At 42.9% G+C, this 16105-nt stretch overlaps 1 protein-coding gene across 1 annotated transcript in view; it reads left to right on the plus strand.

Moving 5' to 3' along the window:
- The first annotated feature begins 806 nt into the window (after positions 1–806).
- The window catches only part of AGO4 (argonaute RISC component 4), a 45887-nt gene continuing 30588 nt past the window's right edge, over positions 807–16105 (plus strand). The window contains exons 1-2 of the mRNA XM_067725465.1: positions 807–948; positions 7228–7393. Coding sequence (XP_067581566.1) covers positions 930–948; positions 7228–7393 — 185 coding nt within the window. The 5' untranslated portion in view covers positions 807–929. The remainder of the gene's footprint in view (positions 949–7227; positions 7394–16105) is intronic.

Here is a 16105-nt window from a genome sequence, read left to right on the forward strand (position 1 = left end):
AGGCTTCCAAGAAAGCAAAACTTTTCTCTTTGAAGTGACTGGTGACTTACTGAGCAGAGGTCATAGACAGAGAGAACACATCATTCATCATAGTCCATTCCCGTGGTGCTTTCGGCTGCATGGGTTGGGAAGAGCACCTGGGTGTACAGTCTTGGATGAAGAAGTGGAAGGAAAATGCTGCGTCCGTGGTGACCCCGGTGTTCTCAGTCCCGGGACAGTGGAGAAAGAGGAGACAGAGGAGAAAGAAGTGGTCTGAGGTGGGAGGAAGGAGGAGAGGTGTCCGACGTGCATCTCAGGACACTTTCCACGGGCGGAAGTGGAGTGCTGTGTCTGGATCAGGGGGGTCTGCAATCCCGATCTTTCTCCGGGCACTTGTGTATTGGAATTCTCTGGGAGGACAGCATGTAGACCCCCCCAGAGCCCTTCGCCGGGGAAGGCCTCCCTGGGCTACAGGGCAGTGCGGGCGGGCGGGCGCGCCCCCGACACGTCCTCTGGGCGCTGCCCCCTCAGGGCGCGCGCGCCCACCCCCGCCCACCCCGCCTCTGCCCCACGCCGGGCCGGGTGGACCCGGCTTCCGGGGCTGTGCACGCCCCCTCCGTGAGCCGGGACCCCTGGCCGCGCGCGCCCCGCGCCCTCTCCCCGCCCGACGGGCGCGCGCGCTGGCTCCCGCTCCCGCTCCCGCTGGCGGCGGCGGCGGGGATTGTTTTTGTTGTCGCTGAGGCCGGAAGAGCCGCGGGAGCCGGGTCCCTGTCCCCGGGCCGGGCGCCGCCGCCGCCCCTTGCTCAGCGCCCGCGTCTCCGCGGCGCCCCCATAGCGCCAATATTCCGGAGATCAAGCGTTACGCGGCGGCGGCGGCGGCGGCGGCGGCGGCGGCGGGGCCCGGAGCGGGAGGCGCCGGGGACCGCGGCGAGGCGGCCCCCGCCGCCGCCATGGAGGCTCTGGGACCCGGTGAGGAGGACGCTCGGGCCGGGACCAGGACCGGACCCGGGGACGGGTGGGCGGGCGGACGGGCTGGCAGCTCCCCGTGGCCCCCATCGGCTTGTGCGTACCTGGGTTGGGCCGTCAGGCCTGGGGGAGGGGGACCCCATTGCACAAGGCGGAGGGAGCTGACCCTGGCCTCGGCGGGGCGGGGCGGGGGGGGGGGCCGCGCCCCAGCCTGGAGATCTGAGCCAGTTCTCGAGGTCTAAGGAAGGAACGAGGTCACGGAGGAAGGTGACCCGCGTCCCCAGGTCTCAGGGAGACCTGACCCAACCTCAGGGAGGTGGTTTGTGCTCCAGGGTGGAGGCGAGGCCAGTTTGGGCTTCAGAAAGGACGCGATCTGTGCCAGGTGCGCAGTGGAGGCCTGGCCCTGACCGGACCAGACCAGTAAGGACTCCACCATCTACTACCAGGGGTATTCTTGGCTTGGGGCCGCACCCCTATTTTTCTTTGCACTGAAAGACAGTCCAGAGCCCTCAGATAAGGAAGAAAGAGAACTTCCCCTAAACACTTCTCATTAGCCCCGAAGGCCAAGGGGCAAAGTGTCCACCCTTTCTCAAAGGCCCTGAAGTCTTGGGGAATGTGGCCTTCGGCCTCTGTCTACCTGTCAGTCTGTGCAAGAGACCCAGAGTGGTCTGTCGTGGCTCCTCAGTGACAGGCGAGTTACCAGCCAGAGGCTCCAGCTCCGGCTTTAATACTCTGAGTATCTTCTAATTGGGTTAGAAGTAGTTGTGAGGATCAAATGAAGGAGAAAGTGCTTTGGAAACTGTATTATGAATGGCCTCTGGTTATCTCCTCGACTCTGCGCAAACAAGAAGAACCATTCCAAGTTGTAACAAATGCCCTGCAGATTGGAGTCTGCTGCTCCCACCTGGAACCCCAACAAGTTTCTGATGTCTTGGCTAAGTAGGGCAGGGTTTAGGGGCTGTGTTAGAATTAACTTTAATATCATACCTTATCTACATAGTAGTCTTAGTTGTAGAGCATTTCATTTTTTTAGTGCATAGAAAACTCAGTCTACCATTTGAGTTTGGAAACTTTGCAAGTTTGTTTACTTGAAACTTGTTTACATAGCTGAATGATTCAACTCCACTTTAATTTGCTGCTTGGAGTATTTTTTTTTAAGTCTTTATTGAATTTATTACAGTATTGCTTTTGTTTTATGTTTTGGTTTTTTTGGCCACGAGGCATGTGGGATCTTAGCTCCTGGACCAGGGATCCAACCCCCCACCCCCTGCACTGGAAGGCAAAGTCTTAACCACTGGACTGCCCGGGAAGTCCCTAGAGTTTTGGGATTCTTTTTAATTAATTAATTTATTTTGGCTGCTTTGGTTCTTCGTTGCTGTGCATGGCTTTCTCTAGTTGCAGCGAGCAGGGGCTACTCTTCGTTGTGGTGTGTAGGCTTCTCGTTGCGGTGGCTTCTCTTGTTGCGGAACATGGGCTCTAGGCACTCGGGCTTCAGTAGTTGTGGCTCGCGGGCTCTAGAGCACAGGCTCAGTAGTCATGGCGCACGGGCTTAGTTGCTCCGAGGCATGTAGGATCTTCCCGTACCAGGGCTCGAACCCGTGTCCCCTGCGTTGGCAGGCGGATTCTTAACCACTGCGCCACCAGGGAAGCCCCTTAGAGTATTTTTTAAAGGACTTTGTAGTCAAATTTCATATGCCTTTTAAAAATAAATTGGTTTTGTCACATTAATATTATTTGATAAACCTCAGTGTATTACACAGGGTTACTTCAGCTATGTCCCCCGGCTAAAGGCATGATCAGGTCTTTAGGAATGTAACAGACTTCTGTTCCAATCCAATCTAGTAATTTAATAGTTGTATAACCTTGGGCAAATTACTTAATTCCTTTGAACTTTCATTTCCGCATCTATAAAAAAGGGTAATAATAATTATGTGCTGCAAGATTGTTGTGAGAATGAAATAAGGTAATGTATGTGGGAAGTCTTGTAGATAGCAATGCATTGGAGATACTCAACAAATGTTTCTTCCCTCCCTCCCCTACTGGAAAGTCATAATTGAATCAACTGTTGCATTTATGAGCTGATATTGAAAGAGACTATGTAACTGTGTATACAAACCAAATTTCATGGAAAAGATCAACCTGGTGGTGTTAGGAACATCCCAGGGACTCTCTTTTTGGTTTGATTTTAGATTTTGCAGGACTTATCATTTCACCCAGGATTGAGGAAAATTAATTCTCACTAACCACATTCATAAGACACTAATGAATAAGCCATGATGTCACGTAGATCTTTTCCGTTGACTGGAATATTTTCTTGCCTGCTGTCTAGCAGACTCCTTTTCTGGTGTCACAGTACCTTGGAAACCCAGTTAAAAACAAGAAGCTGCTTGCTGAGCATGGAATTAGAGCAAAGGGAGTTGATAGTCTTGTGGAATGTTTCATCCAGGCTAAGAACCTAGAGAAGCTTTCCTGCTTCTTTGTTAAAGCACATGGATCTAGTGCTCTGTTCCCTCCTAGCTTGAACAATCATTGAAGCATGTTTAGTCTTGCTCTGCTCTCCCTCACCCAATTTCGATTTCTGACAACAATAACTTGGAAATAAATATATTTAATTATATTACCATTTATTTTGCTTATATTAATATTGATTTTTACGGTGCTTTACAGTTTGGAAAGTGCTTTCTTAGCTGTTAGCTCATTTAATTGTCTGTGAGGTAGGCAAGGCAGGTGTGATCCCCATTTTACAGATGAGAAAATAGGTTCAGAGAGCTTAAGTGACTTTATCAAGGTCTCAAGGCTGAGTGGTGAGGATGAGTCTGGGTCACCTGACTCCTCGTCTAATGCCCTCCTCTTCTATTAAGCTGACTTCATCTAATCTATATTGAGTCATATTTGTTACCTTTTTGGAAGATGTCATTCTCTGACTTTGTCACTAAATTTTGGAGATGCTCCCCACATGAAGACCTTTGAGCAATAACTATAACATTTATGCAAGCTCAGTCATAATAACTAACATTTATCGAGTGCTTACCATTGTGAGGCACTGTGTTAAGCCTTTTATATACATTGTCTCATGAGATCCTCACAGTAGCCTTATGAGATGGATGCTATTATTATCATACCTCCTCCATGTTATAGATAAGGAAGCTGATGCACAGATCGGCTAAGAAACTGGCCCTACGTCATGCAGTTAGGGAGTGGTAAAACCAGGAGTTCCAGAGCCTCAGCCACTGTGATTTATTTCTTCGTAAGTCGTTTGATAAATTCAAAGAAACCAGCTTTGGGGATGAACAATTTTAGAATATATCTTTCTGAGTAAGTCTTCTAAACTTATTAAAAGGAATGATCACTCACCTTCTAACTTTTCTCTCTTGCCATGGAAAAGACACACACTCTGCTTTTCTCCACTTCTTAATCCCTTTCCTTCATTTCTTCTGCCTCTGCCTCTTTAAAGGGCATCAAGTACTTTAGAGAGGTATAGATGCCATAGGATTGTGAAGTAAATTGGAGAAGAAAGAGCCCTGAACTGGGAGTAAGGAGACCTAGTCTAGTCATACGTCCTTGGGCAAGTCACTTGATCCAAATTTCTGTTTGCAAATTTCTGTCATAAAGCTGGATTTGCGATACAAAGATTGCTTAAGCATATCTTGGAATATAAAGGGCTGACTTTTTTATGTGATTTAATTGGGTTAATTCAGTATGCCTGTCTACCTCTGATATTATTTATTATCTACTTCTTACCTTGTTTATAAATGCCATATCACACCAAGAGTAGATCCCCTTGTTCACTAGAAGTGGAACTCAACTCCAAGGAATAATAATATTTTTAGTATAAATTAAGTGCTTTTTTGTTTTAATGAAAAGATAATCGTCAATTCTTTTGTTTTAGAAATGACTAGGTTTCTGTTTAGTTTCTACCTGGATCTGCTACAGGGATTATTGGTACTGTTCTGTTTAACATTTATTGAATTCCTACAATGTGCTCATCATTGAATTAGGTATTGAGATAACAACGAACTGGAAGTCCATTTCTTCTAAGAGTTTACAGTCTAGTGAAGGAGACAGTAATTTAACAAGTTGTTTCTAGGTACTTGTCCTAAGTGCTCCCTTATACAGAAGTTCTTGGGAACACAGAAGATGCATCCTCCAGCCTGGGAGATTCTGGAAAGGCTTTCCAAGGAGGTTGCACTCAACCTGAGTTTTGAAGGATGAGTATAATTTAGGGGAAGAAGGAACAGTGAATTTAATACGTGAAAAGATTTTCAGTACTTTAAGAATTAGTATGTGGTGATCTGTCAACACAAATTTCATTAAAGTGTTTGCTTTGATTTTCCGAAGTGATGTTGGACCAGAACAGCTTCTTGCTGCAAAGTTTTCTCTCCTTACTGAATTGTCTTTGTTCTTGGTGAAATACCATTGCAACAAGAAAACCTGTTGTAACTTTCCTTTGTAAACACAGCTAACTTTACTCAACACCTATGCATAGCAGAAAAGATGTTTATTTTTTAGGCCAGTGTCCATTTGACATTATAATCAAAAAGGAGTAAGATTTTCTGTAGACAGATATTTCCCAGACTGTGTTTCCCTAAATCCTTATCTACTGAGTATTGATAGATGTTTGATTTTAAAAACAGAGAGAGGGACTTCCCTGGTGGTCCAGTGGTTAAGACTTCGCCTTCCAGTGCAGGGGGTGCGGCTTTGATCCCTGGTCAGGAGCTAGGATCCCACATGCCTAGCGGCCAAAAAAAACAAAACATAAAACAGAAGCAATATTGTAACAAATTCAATAAAGACTTAAAAAATGGCCCACATCAGGGGCTTCCTGGTGGCGCAGTGGTTAAGAATCCACCTGCCAATGCAGGGGACATGGGTTCGAGCCCTTGTCGAGGAAGATCCTACATGCCGTGGAGCAACTAAGCCCATGTGCCACCCATGTGCCACAACTACTGAGCCTGCGCTCTAGAGCTCGCGAGCCACAACTACTGAAGCCTGCGCACCTAGAGCCCGTGATCCGCAACAAGAGAAGCTGCCACAACGAGAAGCCTGTGCACCGCAACGAAGGGTAGCCCCTGCTCGCTGCAACTAGAGAAAGCCTGCGCACAGCAATGAAGACCCAACACAGCCACAAATAAATAAATTAAATAAATAAATTTATATTTAAAAAATGGCCCACATAAAAAAAAATCTAAATAAATAAATAAAAACAGAGAGAGAAAGAGTGTGTGTGTGCGGGTGTATTCTAGGGAAAAACAAGTTAGGTAAATGATGAGTTAAAGTTTAACAGGTTTATTTATTACATGACTTCTTAGAGAATTTAACACGATAATATACATTGGAATTTTAAGCAGGGGAGGGAATATGCAGTTTCTTTAGCTTATGGAATCCTTTCTTTTTATGGAATATCTTGTGAACCATCAATGGAATAATTTGGAATGACTGCCGTATCTAGACCAAGGTTTCTCAGCCTCAGTACTGTTTTTTTTTTTATTTTATTTTTTAAAATTTATTTATTTTTGGCTGTGTTGGGTCTTCTTTGCTGCGCACGGGCTTTCTCTACTTGTGGCGAGTGGGGGCTACTCTTCATTGCGGTGTGCAGGCTACTTATTGTGGTGGCTTCTCTTGTTGAGAGCACGGGCTCTAGGCATGCGGGCTTCAGTAGTTGTGGCACATGGGCTCTAGAGTGCAGGCTCAGTTGTGGTGCACGGGCTTAGTTGCTCCACTGCATGTGGGATCTTCCCAGACCAGGTCTCCAACCTGTGTCCCCTGCATTGGCAGGCGGATTCTTAATCACCACGCCACCAGGGAAGTCCGAGATGGTTTTATTTTAAAATGCATATAATTTTGTAAGCCTAGCTGTAGATCTACTGATGCTGATAAAAGGTTTTAGACAGTAGATTGCCTCAGAGGGTTCATCATACCGTGTCTAATGTTGACATCCCCCATATTCAGAATAATAGCAACATGGCAAAATATTTAGAAATCTAGAGAGTCTGAGGTCAAAAAACTTTTGATCTTTGTATATCAGAGTATGTTCAGTGAATAATAAGATCTCAATAATTGTAGCTATTTTTATTTTGTTTTGGTCATGCCACATGGCTTGTGGGAATTTAGTTCCTGGACCAGGGATTGAACCCGGGTTCTTGGCAGTAAGAGTGCAGAGTCCTAACCACTGGACCACCAGGGAATTTCCAATTGTAGCTATTATCATCATCATCATGATCATGAGGGGAATATTATCCTTCACAAACAAATGGCACATCAAATATCTTTCATTCTCTTCAGGACCTCCAACCAGCCTGTTTCAGCCGCCTCGTCGTCCTGGCCTTGGAACTGTTGGAAAACCAATTCGACTGTTAGCCAATCATTTTCAGGTTCAGATTCCTAAAATAGATGTGTATCACTATGACGTGGATATTAAACCAGAAAAACGGCCTCGTAGAGTCAACAGGTAAGGATTAGAAAGAGTAGGCTTCTTATACATTAATTTTTTTTTTACATCTTTATTGGAGTATAATTGCTTTACAATGGTGTGTTAGTTTCCGCTTTATAACAAAGTGAATCAGTTTTACACATACATATGTTCCCATGTCTCTTCCCTCTTGCATCTCCCTCCTTCCCACCCTCCCTATCCCACCCCTCCAGGCGGTCACAAAGCACTGAGCTGATCTCTCTGTGCTATGCGGCTGCTTCCCACTAGCTATCTACCTTATGTTTGGTAGTGTATATATGTCCATGCCTCTCTCTCACTTTGTCACAGCTTACCCTTCCCCCTCCCCATATCCTCAAGTCCATTCTCTAGTAGGTCTGTGTCTTTATTCCTGTCTTACGGCTAGGTTCTTCATGACATTTTTTTTTCTTAAATTCCATATGTATGTGTTAGCATACGGTATTTGTCTTTCTCTTTCTGACTTACTTCACTTTGTATGACAGACTCTAGGTCTACACACCTCATTACAAATAGCTCAATTTCGGTTTTTTTATGGCTGAGTAATATTCCATTGTATATATGTGCCACATCTTCTTTATCCATTCATCTGATGATGGACACTTAGGTTGTTTCCATCTCCGGGCTATTGTAAATAGAGCTGCAATGAACATTTTGGTACATGACTCTTTTTGAATTATGGTTTTCTCAGGGTATATGCCCAGTAGTGGGATTGCTGGGTCATATGGTAGTTCTATTTGTAGTTTTTTATGGAACCTCCATACTGTTCTCCATAGTGGCTGCACCAATTCACATTCCCACCAGCAGTGCAAGAGGGTTCCCTTTTCTCCACACCCTCTCCAGCATTTATTGTTTCTAGATTTTTTGATGATGGCCATTCTGACTGGTGTGAGGTGATGTCTCATTGTAGTTTTGATTTGCATTTCTCTAATGATTAATGATGTTGAGCATTCTTTCATGTGTTTGTTGGCAGTCTGTATATCTTCTTTGGAGAAATGTCTATTTAGGTCTTCTGACCATTTTTGAATTGGGTTGCATGAGCTGCTTATAAATTTTGGAGATTAATCCTTTGTCAGTTGCTTCATTTGCAATTATTTTCTCCCATTCTGAGGGTTGTCTTTTGGTCTTGTTTATGGTCTCCTTTGCTGTGCAAAAGCTTTGAAGTTTCATTAGGTCCCATTTGTTTATTTTTGTTTTTATTTCCATTTCTCTAGGAGGTGGGTCAAAAAGGATCTCGCTGTGATTTATGTCATAGAGTGTTCTGCCTTTGTTTTCCTCTAAGAGTTTGATAGTTTCTGGCCTTACATTTAGGTCTTTAATCCATTTTGAGCTTATTTTTGTGTATGGTGTTAGGGAGTGATCTATCTCATACTTTTACATGTACCTGTCCAGTTTTCCCAGCACCACTTATTGAAGAGGCTGTCCTTTCTCCACTGTACATTCCTGCCTCCTTTATCAAAGATAAGGTGACCATATGTGCGTGGGTTTATATCTGGGCTTTCTATCCTGTTCCATTGATCTATCTTTCTGTTTTTGTGCCAGTACCATACTGTCTTGATTACTGTAGCTTTGTAGTATAGTCTGAAGTCAGGGAGCCTGATTCCTCCAGCTCCGTTTTTCGTTCTCAAGATTGCTTTGGCTATTTGGGGTCTTTTGTGTTTCCATACAAATTGTGAAATTTTTTGTTCTAGTTCTGTGAAAAATGCCAGTGGTAGTTTGATAGGGATTGCATTGAATCTGTAGATTGCTTTGGGTAGTAGAGTCATTTTCACAATGTTGATTCTTCCAATCCAAGAACATGGTATATCTCTCCATCTATTTGTATTATCTTTAATTTCTTTCATCAGTGTCTTATAATTTTCTGCATACAGGTCTTTTGTCTCCTCAGGTAGGTTTATTCCTAGATATTTTTTTGTTGTTGTTGCAGTGGTAAATGGGAGTGTTTTCTTGATTTCATTTTCAGATTTTTCATCATTAGTGTATAGGAATGTCAAAGATTTCTGTGCATTAATTTTGTATCCTGCTACTTTACCAAATTCATTGATTAGCTCTAGTAGTTTTCTGGTAGCATCTTTAGGATTCTCTATGTATAGTATCATGTCATCTGCAAGCAGTGACAGCTTTACTTCTTCTTTTCCAATTTGGATTCCTTTTATTTCCTTTTGTTCTCTGATTGCTGTGGCTAAAACTTCCAAAACTATGTTGAATAAGAGTGGTGAGAGTGGGCAACCTTGTCTTGTTCCTGATCTTAATGGAAATGCTTTCAGTTTTTCACCATTGAGGACAATGTTGGCTGTGGGTTTGTCATATATGGCCTTTATTATGTTGAGGAAAGTTCCCTCTATGCCTACTTTCTGCAGGGTTTTTATCATAAATGGGTGTTGAATTTTGTCGAAAGCTTTCTCTGCATCTATTGAGATGATCATATGGTTTTTCTCCTTCAATTTGTTAATATGGTGTATCACGTTGATTGATTTGCGTATATTGAAGAATCCTTGCATTCCTGGAATAAACCCCACTTGATCATGGTGTATGATCCTTTTAATGTGCTGTTGGATTCTGTTTGCTAGTATTTTGTTGAGGAATTTTGCATCTATGTTCATCAGTGATATTGGCCTGTAATTTTCTTTCTTTGTGACATCCTTGCCTGGTTTTGGTATCAGGGTGATGGCGGCCTCGTAGAATGAGTTTGGGAGTGTTCCTCCCTCTGCTACATTTTGGAAGAGTTTGAGAAGGATAGGTGTTAGCTCTTCTCTAAATGTTTGATAGAATTCGCCTGTGAAGCCATCTGGTCCTGGGCTTTTGTTTGTTGGAAGATTTTTAATCACAGTTTCAATTTCAGTGCTTGTGATTGGTCTGTTCATATTTTCTATTTCTTCCTGATTCAGTCTTGGCAGGTTGTGCATTTCTAAGAATTTGTCCATTTCTTCCAGTTTGTCCATTTTATTGGCATAGAGTTGCTTGTAGTAATCTCTCATGATCTTTTGTATTTCTGCAGTGTCAGTTGTTACTTCTCCTTTTTCATTTCTAATTATATTGATTTGAGTCTTCTCCCTTTTTTTCTTGATGAGTCTGGATAATGGTTTATCAATTTTGTTTATCTTCTCAAAGAACCAGCTTTTAGTTTTATTGATCTTTGCTATCATTTCCTTCATTTCGTTTTCATTTATTTCTGATCTGATTTTTATGATTTCTTTCCTTCTGATAACTTTGGGTTTTTTTTTTTCTTCTTTCTCTAATTCCTTTAGGTGCAAGGTTAGGTTGTTTATTCGAGATGTTTCCTGTTTCTTAAGGTAGGATTGTATTGCTATAAACTTCCCTCTCAGAACTGCTTTTGCTGCATCCCATAGGTTTTGGGTCGTCGTGTCTCCATTGTCATTTGTTTCCAGGTATTTTTTTATTTCCTCTTTGATTTCTTCAGTGATCACTTCGTTATTAAGTAGTGTATTGTTTAGCCTCCATGTGTTTGTATTTTTTACAGATCTTTTCCTGTAATTGATATCTAGTCACATAGCGTTGTGGTCGGAAAAGATACTTGATACAATTTCAATTGTCTTAAATTTACCAAGGCTTGATTTGTGACCCAAGATATGATCTATCCTGGAGAATGTTCCATGAGCACTTGAGAAAAATGTGTATTCTGTTGTTTTTGGATGGAATGTCCTATAAATATCAATTAAGTCCATCTTGTTTAATGTATTATTTAAAGCTTGTGTTTCCTTATTGATTTTCATTTTGGATGATCTGTCCATGGGTGTAAGTGGGGTGTTAAAGTCCCCTACTATGAATGTGTTACTGTCGATTTCCCCTTTTATGGCTGTTAGTATTTGCCTTATGTATTGAGGTGCTCCTATGTTGGGTGCATAAATATTTACAATTGTTATATATTCTTCTTGGATCGATCCCTTGATCATTATGTAGTGTCCTTCTTTGTCTCTTCTAATAGTCTTTATTTTAAAGTCTATTTTGTCTGATATGAGAATTGCTACTCCAGCTTTCTTTTGGTTTCCATTTGCATGGAATCTTTTTCCATCCCCTTACTTTCAGTCTGTATGTGTCTCTAGGTCTGAAGCGGGTCTCTTGTAGACAGCATATATATTGGTCTTGTTTTTGTATCCATTCAGCCAATCTGTGTCTTTTGGTGGGAGCATTTAGTCCATTTACATTTAAGGTAATTATCGATATGTATGTTCCTATTCCCATTTTCTTAATTGTTTTGGGTTTGTTATTGTAGGTCTTTTCCTTCTCTTGTGTTTCTTGCCTAGAGAAGTTCCTTTAGCATTTGTTGTAAAGCTGGTTTGGTGGTGCTGAACTCTCTCAGCTTTTGCTTGTCTGTAAAGGTTTTAATTTCTCCATCAAATCTGAATGAGATCCTTGCTGGGTAGAGTAATCTTGGTTGCAGATTTTTCTCCTTCAGCACTTTAAATATGTCCTGCCAGTCCCTTCTGGCTTGCAGAGTTTCTGCTGAAAGATCAGCTGTTAACCTTATGGGGATTCCCTTGTGTGTTATTTGTTGTTTTTCCCTTGCTGCTTTTAATATGTTTTCTTTGTATTTAATTTTTGACAGTTTGATTAATATGTGTCTTGGCATATTTCTCCTTGGATTTATCCTGTATGGGACTCTCTGTGCTTCCTGGACTTGATTAACTATTTCCTTTCCCATATTAGGGAAGTTTTCAACTATAATCTCTTCAAATATTTTCTCAGTCTCTTTCTTTTTCTCTTCTTCTTCTGGAACCCCTATAATTCGAATGTTGGTGTGTTTAATGTTGTCCCAGAGGTCTCTGAGACTGTCCTCAGTTCTTTTCATTCTTTTTTCTTTATTCTGCTCTGCAGTAGTTATTTCCACTATTTTATCTTCCAGGTCACTTATCCATTCTTCTGCCTCAGTTATTCTGCTATTGATCCCATCTAGAGTCTTTTTAATTTCATTTATTGTGTTGTTCATCGTTGCTTGTTTCATCTTTAGTTCTTCTAGGTCCTTGTTAAATGTTTCTTGCATTTTGTCCATTCTATTTCCAAGATTTTGGATCATGTTTACTATCATTATTCTGAATTCTTTTTCAGATAGACTGCCTATTTCCTCTTCATTTGTTAGGTCTGGTGGGTTTTTATCTTGCTCCTTCATCTGCTGTGTGTTTTTCTGTCTTCTCATTTTGCTTATCTTACTGTGTTTAGGGTCTCCTTTTTGCAGGCTGCAGGTTCGTAGTTCCCATTGTTTTTGGTGTCTGTCCCCAGGGGCTAAAGTTGGTTCAGTGGGTTGTGTAGGCTTCCTGGTGGAGGGGACTAGTGCCTGTGTTCTGGTGGATGAGGCTGGATCTTGTCTTTCTGGTGGGCAGGTCCACGTCTGGTGGTGTTTTGGGGTGTTGTGGACTTATTATGATTTTAGGCAGCCTCTCTGCTAATGGGTGGGGTTGTGTTCCTGTCTTGCTAGCTGTTTGGCATAGGGTGTCCAGCACTGTAGCTCGCTGGTCGTTGAGTGAAGTTGGGTGCTGGTGTTGAGATGGAGATCTCTGGGAGATTTTTGCCATTTGATATTATGTGAATCTGGGAGGTCTCTTGTGGACCAGTGTCCTGAAGTTGGCTCTCCCACCTCAGAGGCACAGCACTGACTCCTGGCTGTAGCACCAAGAGCCTTTCATCCACATGGCTCAGAGTAAAAGGGAGAAAAAGTAGAAAGAAAGAATTAGTAGAAGTATGAAGAAAGAAAGAAAGAAAGGAGGGAAGGAAGGAAGGAAGAAAGAAAGAAAAGAAGGAAAGAAGGCAAGAAGGAAAGAAAGGAGGGAGGGAGGGAGGAAGGAAGGAAGGAAAAAAGACAGAAAGAAAGAAGATACAGTAAAATAAAGTATAATAAAGTTATTGAATTAAAAAATAATTATTTAGAAAAAATAAAGGGACGGATAGTACCTTAGGACAAATGTTAGAAGCAAAGCTATACAGACAAAATCTGACACAGAAGCTTACACATACACCCTCACAAAAAGAGGTAAAGGGGAAAAAATCATAAATCTTGCACTCAAAGTCCACCTCCTCAATTTGGGATGATTCGTTGTCTAAAGGAGGGAAGGAAGGAAAGAACGAAAGAAAGAAAGAACGAAGGTAAAGTATAATAAAGTTATTAAAATTAATTATTAAGAAAAAAATTTAAAAAAAACAATGGACGGATAGAACCCTAGGACAAATGGTGGAAGCAAAGCTATACAGACAAGATCTCACACAGAAGCATACACATACACATTCACAAAAAGAGGAAAAGGGGAAAAAAATCATAGATTTTGCTCTCGAAGTCCACCTCGTCAATTTTGGGATGATTCGTTGTCTATTCAGGTATTCCACAGATGCAGGGTACGTCAAGTTGATTGTGGAGCTTTAATCCGCTGCTTCTGAGGCTGCTGGGAGAGATTTCCCATTCTCTTCTTTGGTCTCACAGCTCCCAGGTGCTCAGTTTTGGATCTGGCCCCGCCTCTGCGTGTAGGTCGCTGGAGGGCGTCTGTTTTTCCGCTCAGACAGGACGGGGTTAAAGGAGCAGCTGCTTCGGGGACTCTGACTAACTCAGGCCGGGGGTGGGGGGGAGGGAGGGGCACGGAGTGCGGGGTGGGCCTGCGGCTGCAGAGGCTGGCGTGACGTTGCACCAGCCTGAGGCGCGCCGTGCGTTCTCCCGGGGAAGTTGTCCCTGGATCCCGGGACCCTGGCAGTGGCGGGCTGCACAGGCTCCCCGGAAGGGGGGTGTGGATAGTAACCTGTGCTCGCACACAGGCTTCTTGGTGGCGGCAGCAGCAGCTTTAGCGTCTCATGCCCGTCTCTGGGGTCGCGGCTCGCGCCCGTCTCTGGAGCTCCTTTAAGCAGCGCTCTTAATCCCCTCTTGTCGCGCACCAGGAAACAAAGAGGGAAGAAAAAGTCTCTTGCCTCTTCGGCATGTCCAGACTTTTCCCGGACTCCCTCCCAGACAGCCGTGGTGCACTAACCCCCTGCAGGCTGTGTTCACGCCAACCCCAGTCCTCTCCCTGCGCTCCAACCGAAGCCCGAGCTTCAGCTCCCAGCCCCGCCCGCCCCGGCGGGTGAGCAGACAAGCCTCTCGGGCTGGTGAGTGCCGGTCGGCACGGATCCTCTGTGCGGGAATCTCTCCGCTTTGCCCTCCGCACCCCAGTGGCTGCGTTCTCCTCCGTGGCTCCGAAGCTTCCCCCTTCCGCCACCCGCAGTCTCCGCCCGCGAAGGGGCTTCCTAGTGTGTGGAAACCTTTCCTCCTTCACAGCTCCCTCCCACTGGTGCAGGACACGTCCCTATCCTTTTGTCTCTTTTTATTCTTTTTTCTTTTGCCCTACCCAGGTACGTGGGGAGTTTCTTGCCTTTGGGGAGGTCTGAGGTCTTCTGCTAGCGTTCAGTAGGTGTTCTGTACGAGTTGTTCCACGTGTAGATGTATTTCTGGTGTATCTGTTGGGAGGCAGGTGATCTCCGCGTCTTACTCTTCCGCCATCTTCCCCTTGTCCCCTCTTATACATTTAAATACATGTATTTTGTTTATCATGAATCGTATTGTTCTCTAAACTCTTTTAACATGTAGCCTTTTTTTTTTCTCTAAGATGTTAAGTTTCTTGATAGCAGGTTTGCTGTCTCATACTTGGTTGTCCTCCACAGATTCTAGCAGAATGCAGGATACATCATTGTTCAGTCAGTAAATACTTAATGAATGAAGAAGAAAGGTCACTTTTTCACTGTCCAAAGGTAGCAGAAATTTGTAAAAATAGGTGAAGCCACTGGTGTCTATGGAAAATAGAACTATGTGGAAATTCAAATTTTATTATCATGTGTTGGTATTGGACATGAGAAAAATATAAGTGTAAAGACAGAAGAATCATCTTGGGGTATTGAAGAACATAAACTGAGAAGCTCTGTTTAATTCTAGCATTATCCAGGAGGGGTCTAGATAAGATGATTTAAGCATTGTTGTCTGTATGACAGGAATTTACTAATAGTGAATATAGCCCTATAGCAGATATTTTTACAGTGTGCTGAGATCACCCACTTTACTTTTCTCTGTTTTCACGCTGTGATATTCAGGCAGTCCTTAATATTATAGTTCTTGCCTTTCCAAGGATGCTTTTGCTGTAAAGTGAAGTATTTCTTTGTGGCTTGGGTTTTTTTCTCATTATAGATCAATTATTTGGCTTTCTGGTGTAGTTCAGTCTCCTGCAAGCCCTTAATTGTTTGGCTGTTGTATAACTGAAATCAATAATAACAGAAGCGGTGGCAATGGCTAATATTGATCCATTTGACTATATTCTGTTGGGTGCTCATTGTGTATCAGGTATTGTTCTATGTTCTGGGAATACAACATGAACAAACAGGCAAAAGCTCCTACCCTTGAGGAACTTATATTCTAATGGGGGAAAAGTCCAAAAATAAATGAATAAGCAAAGAAAACATATTATTTGTTAGTTGATGATAACTGTTGTGAAGAAAAATAAAACAGGGATCGAAGATAGGGATGGAGGATGGGCCACTGATTTTACATATATATGTATATATACACACACACACACACATACATATAGTATATATAGTATTTATGTATACTGTAAATACGTATATATTTTGTGTATATGTTACATATATATTATGTAAGATGTTTGTGTGAACGCACATGTGTGTATATATATGGGTACGCGCACACACATAATGTAATATTTTAATAGTATAGTTAGGGAAGAGCTCACT

Source organism: Pseudorca crassidens, chromosome 2 (assembly GCF_039906515.1).
Source record: "Pseudorca crassidens isolate mPseCra1 chromosome 2, mPseCra1.hap1, whole genome shotgun sequence".
In the NCBI taxonomy this organism is placed as follows: Eukaryota; Metazoa; Chordata; class Mammalia; order Artiodactyla; family Delphinidae; genus Pseudorca; species Pseudorca crassidens.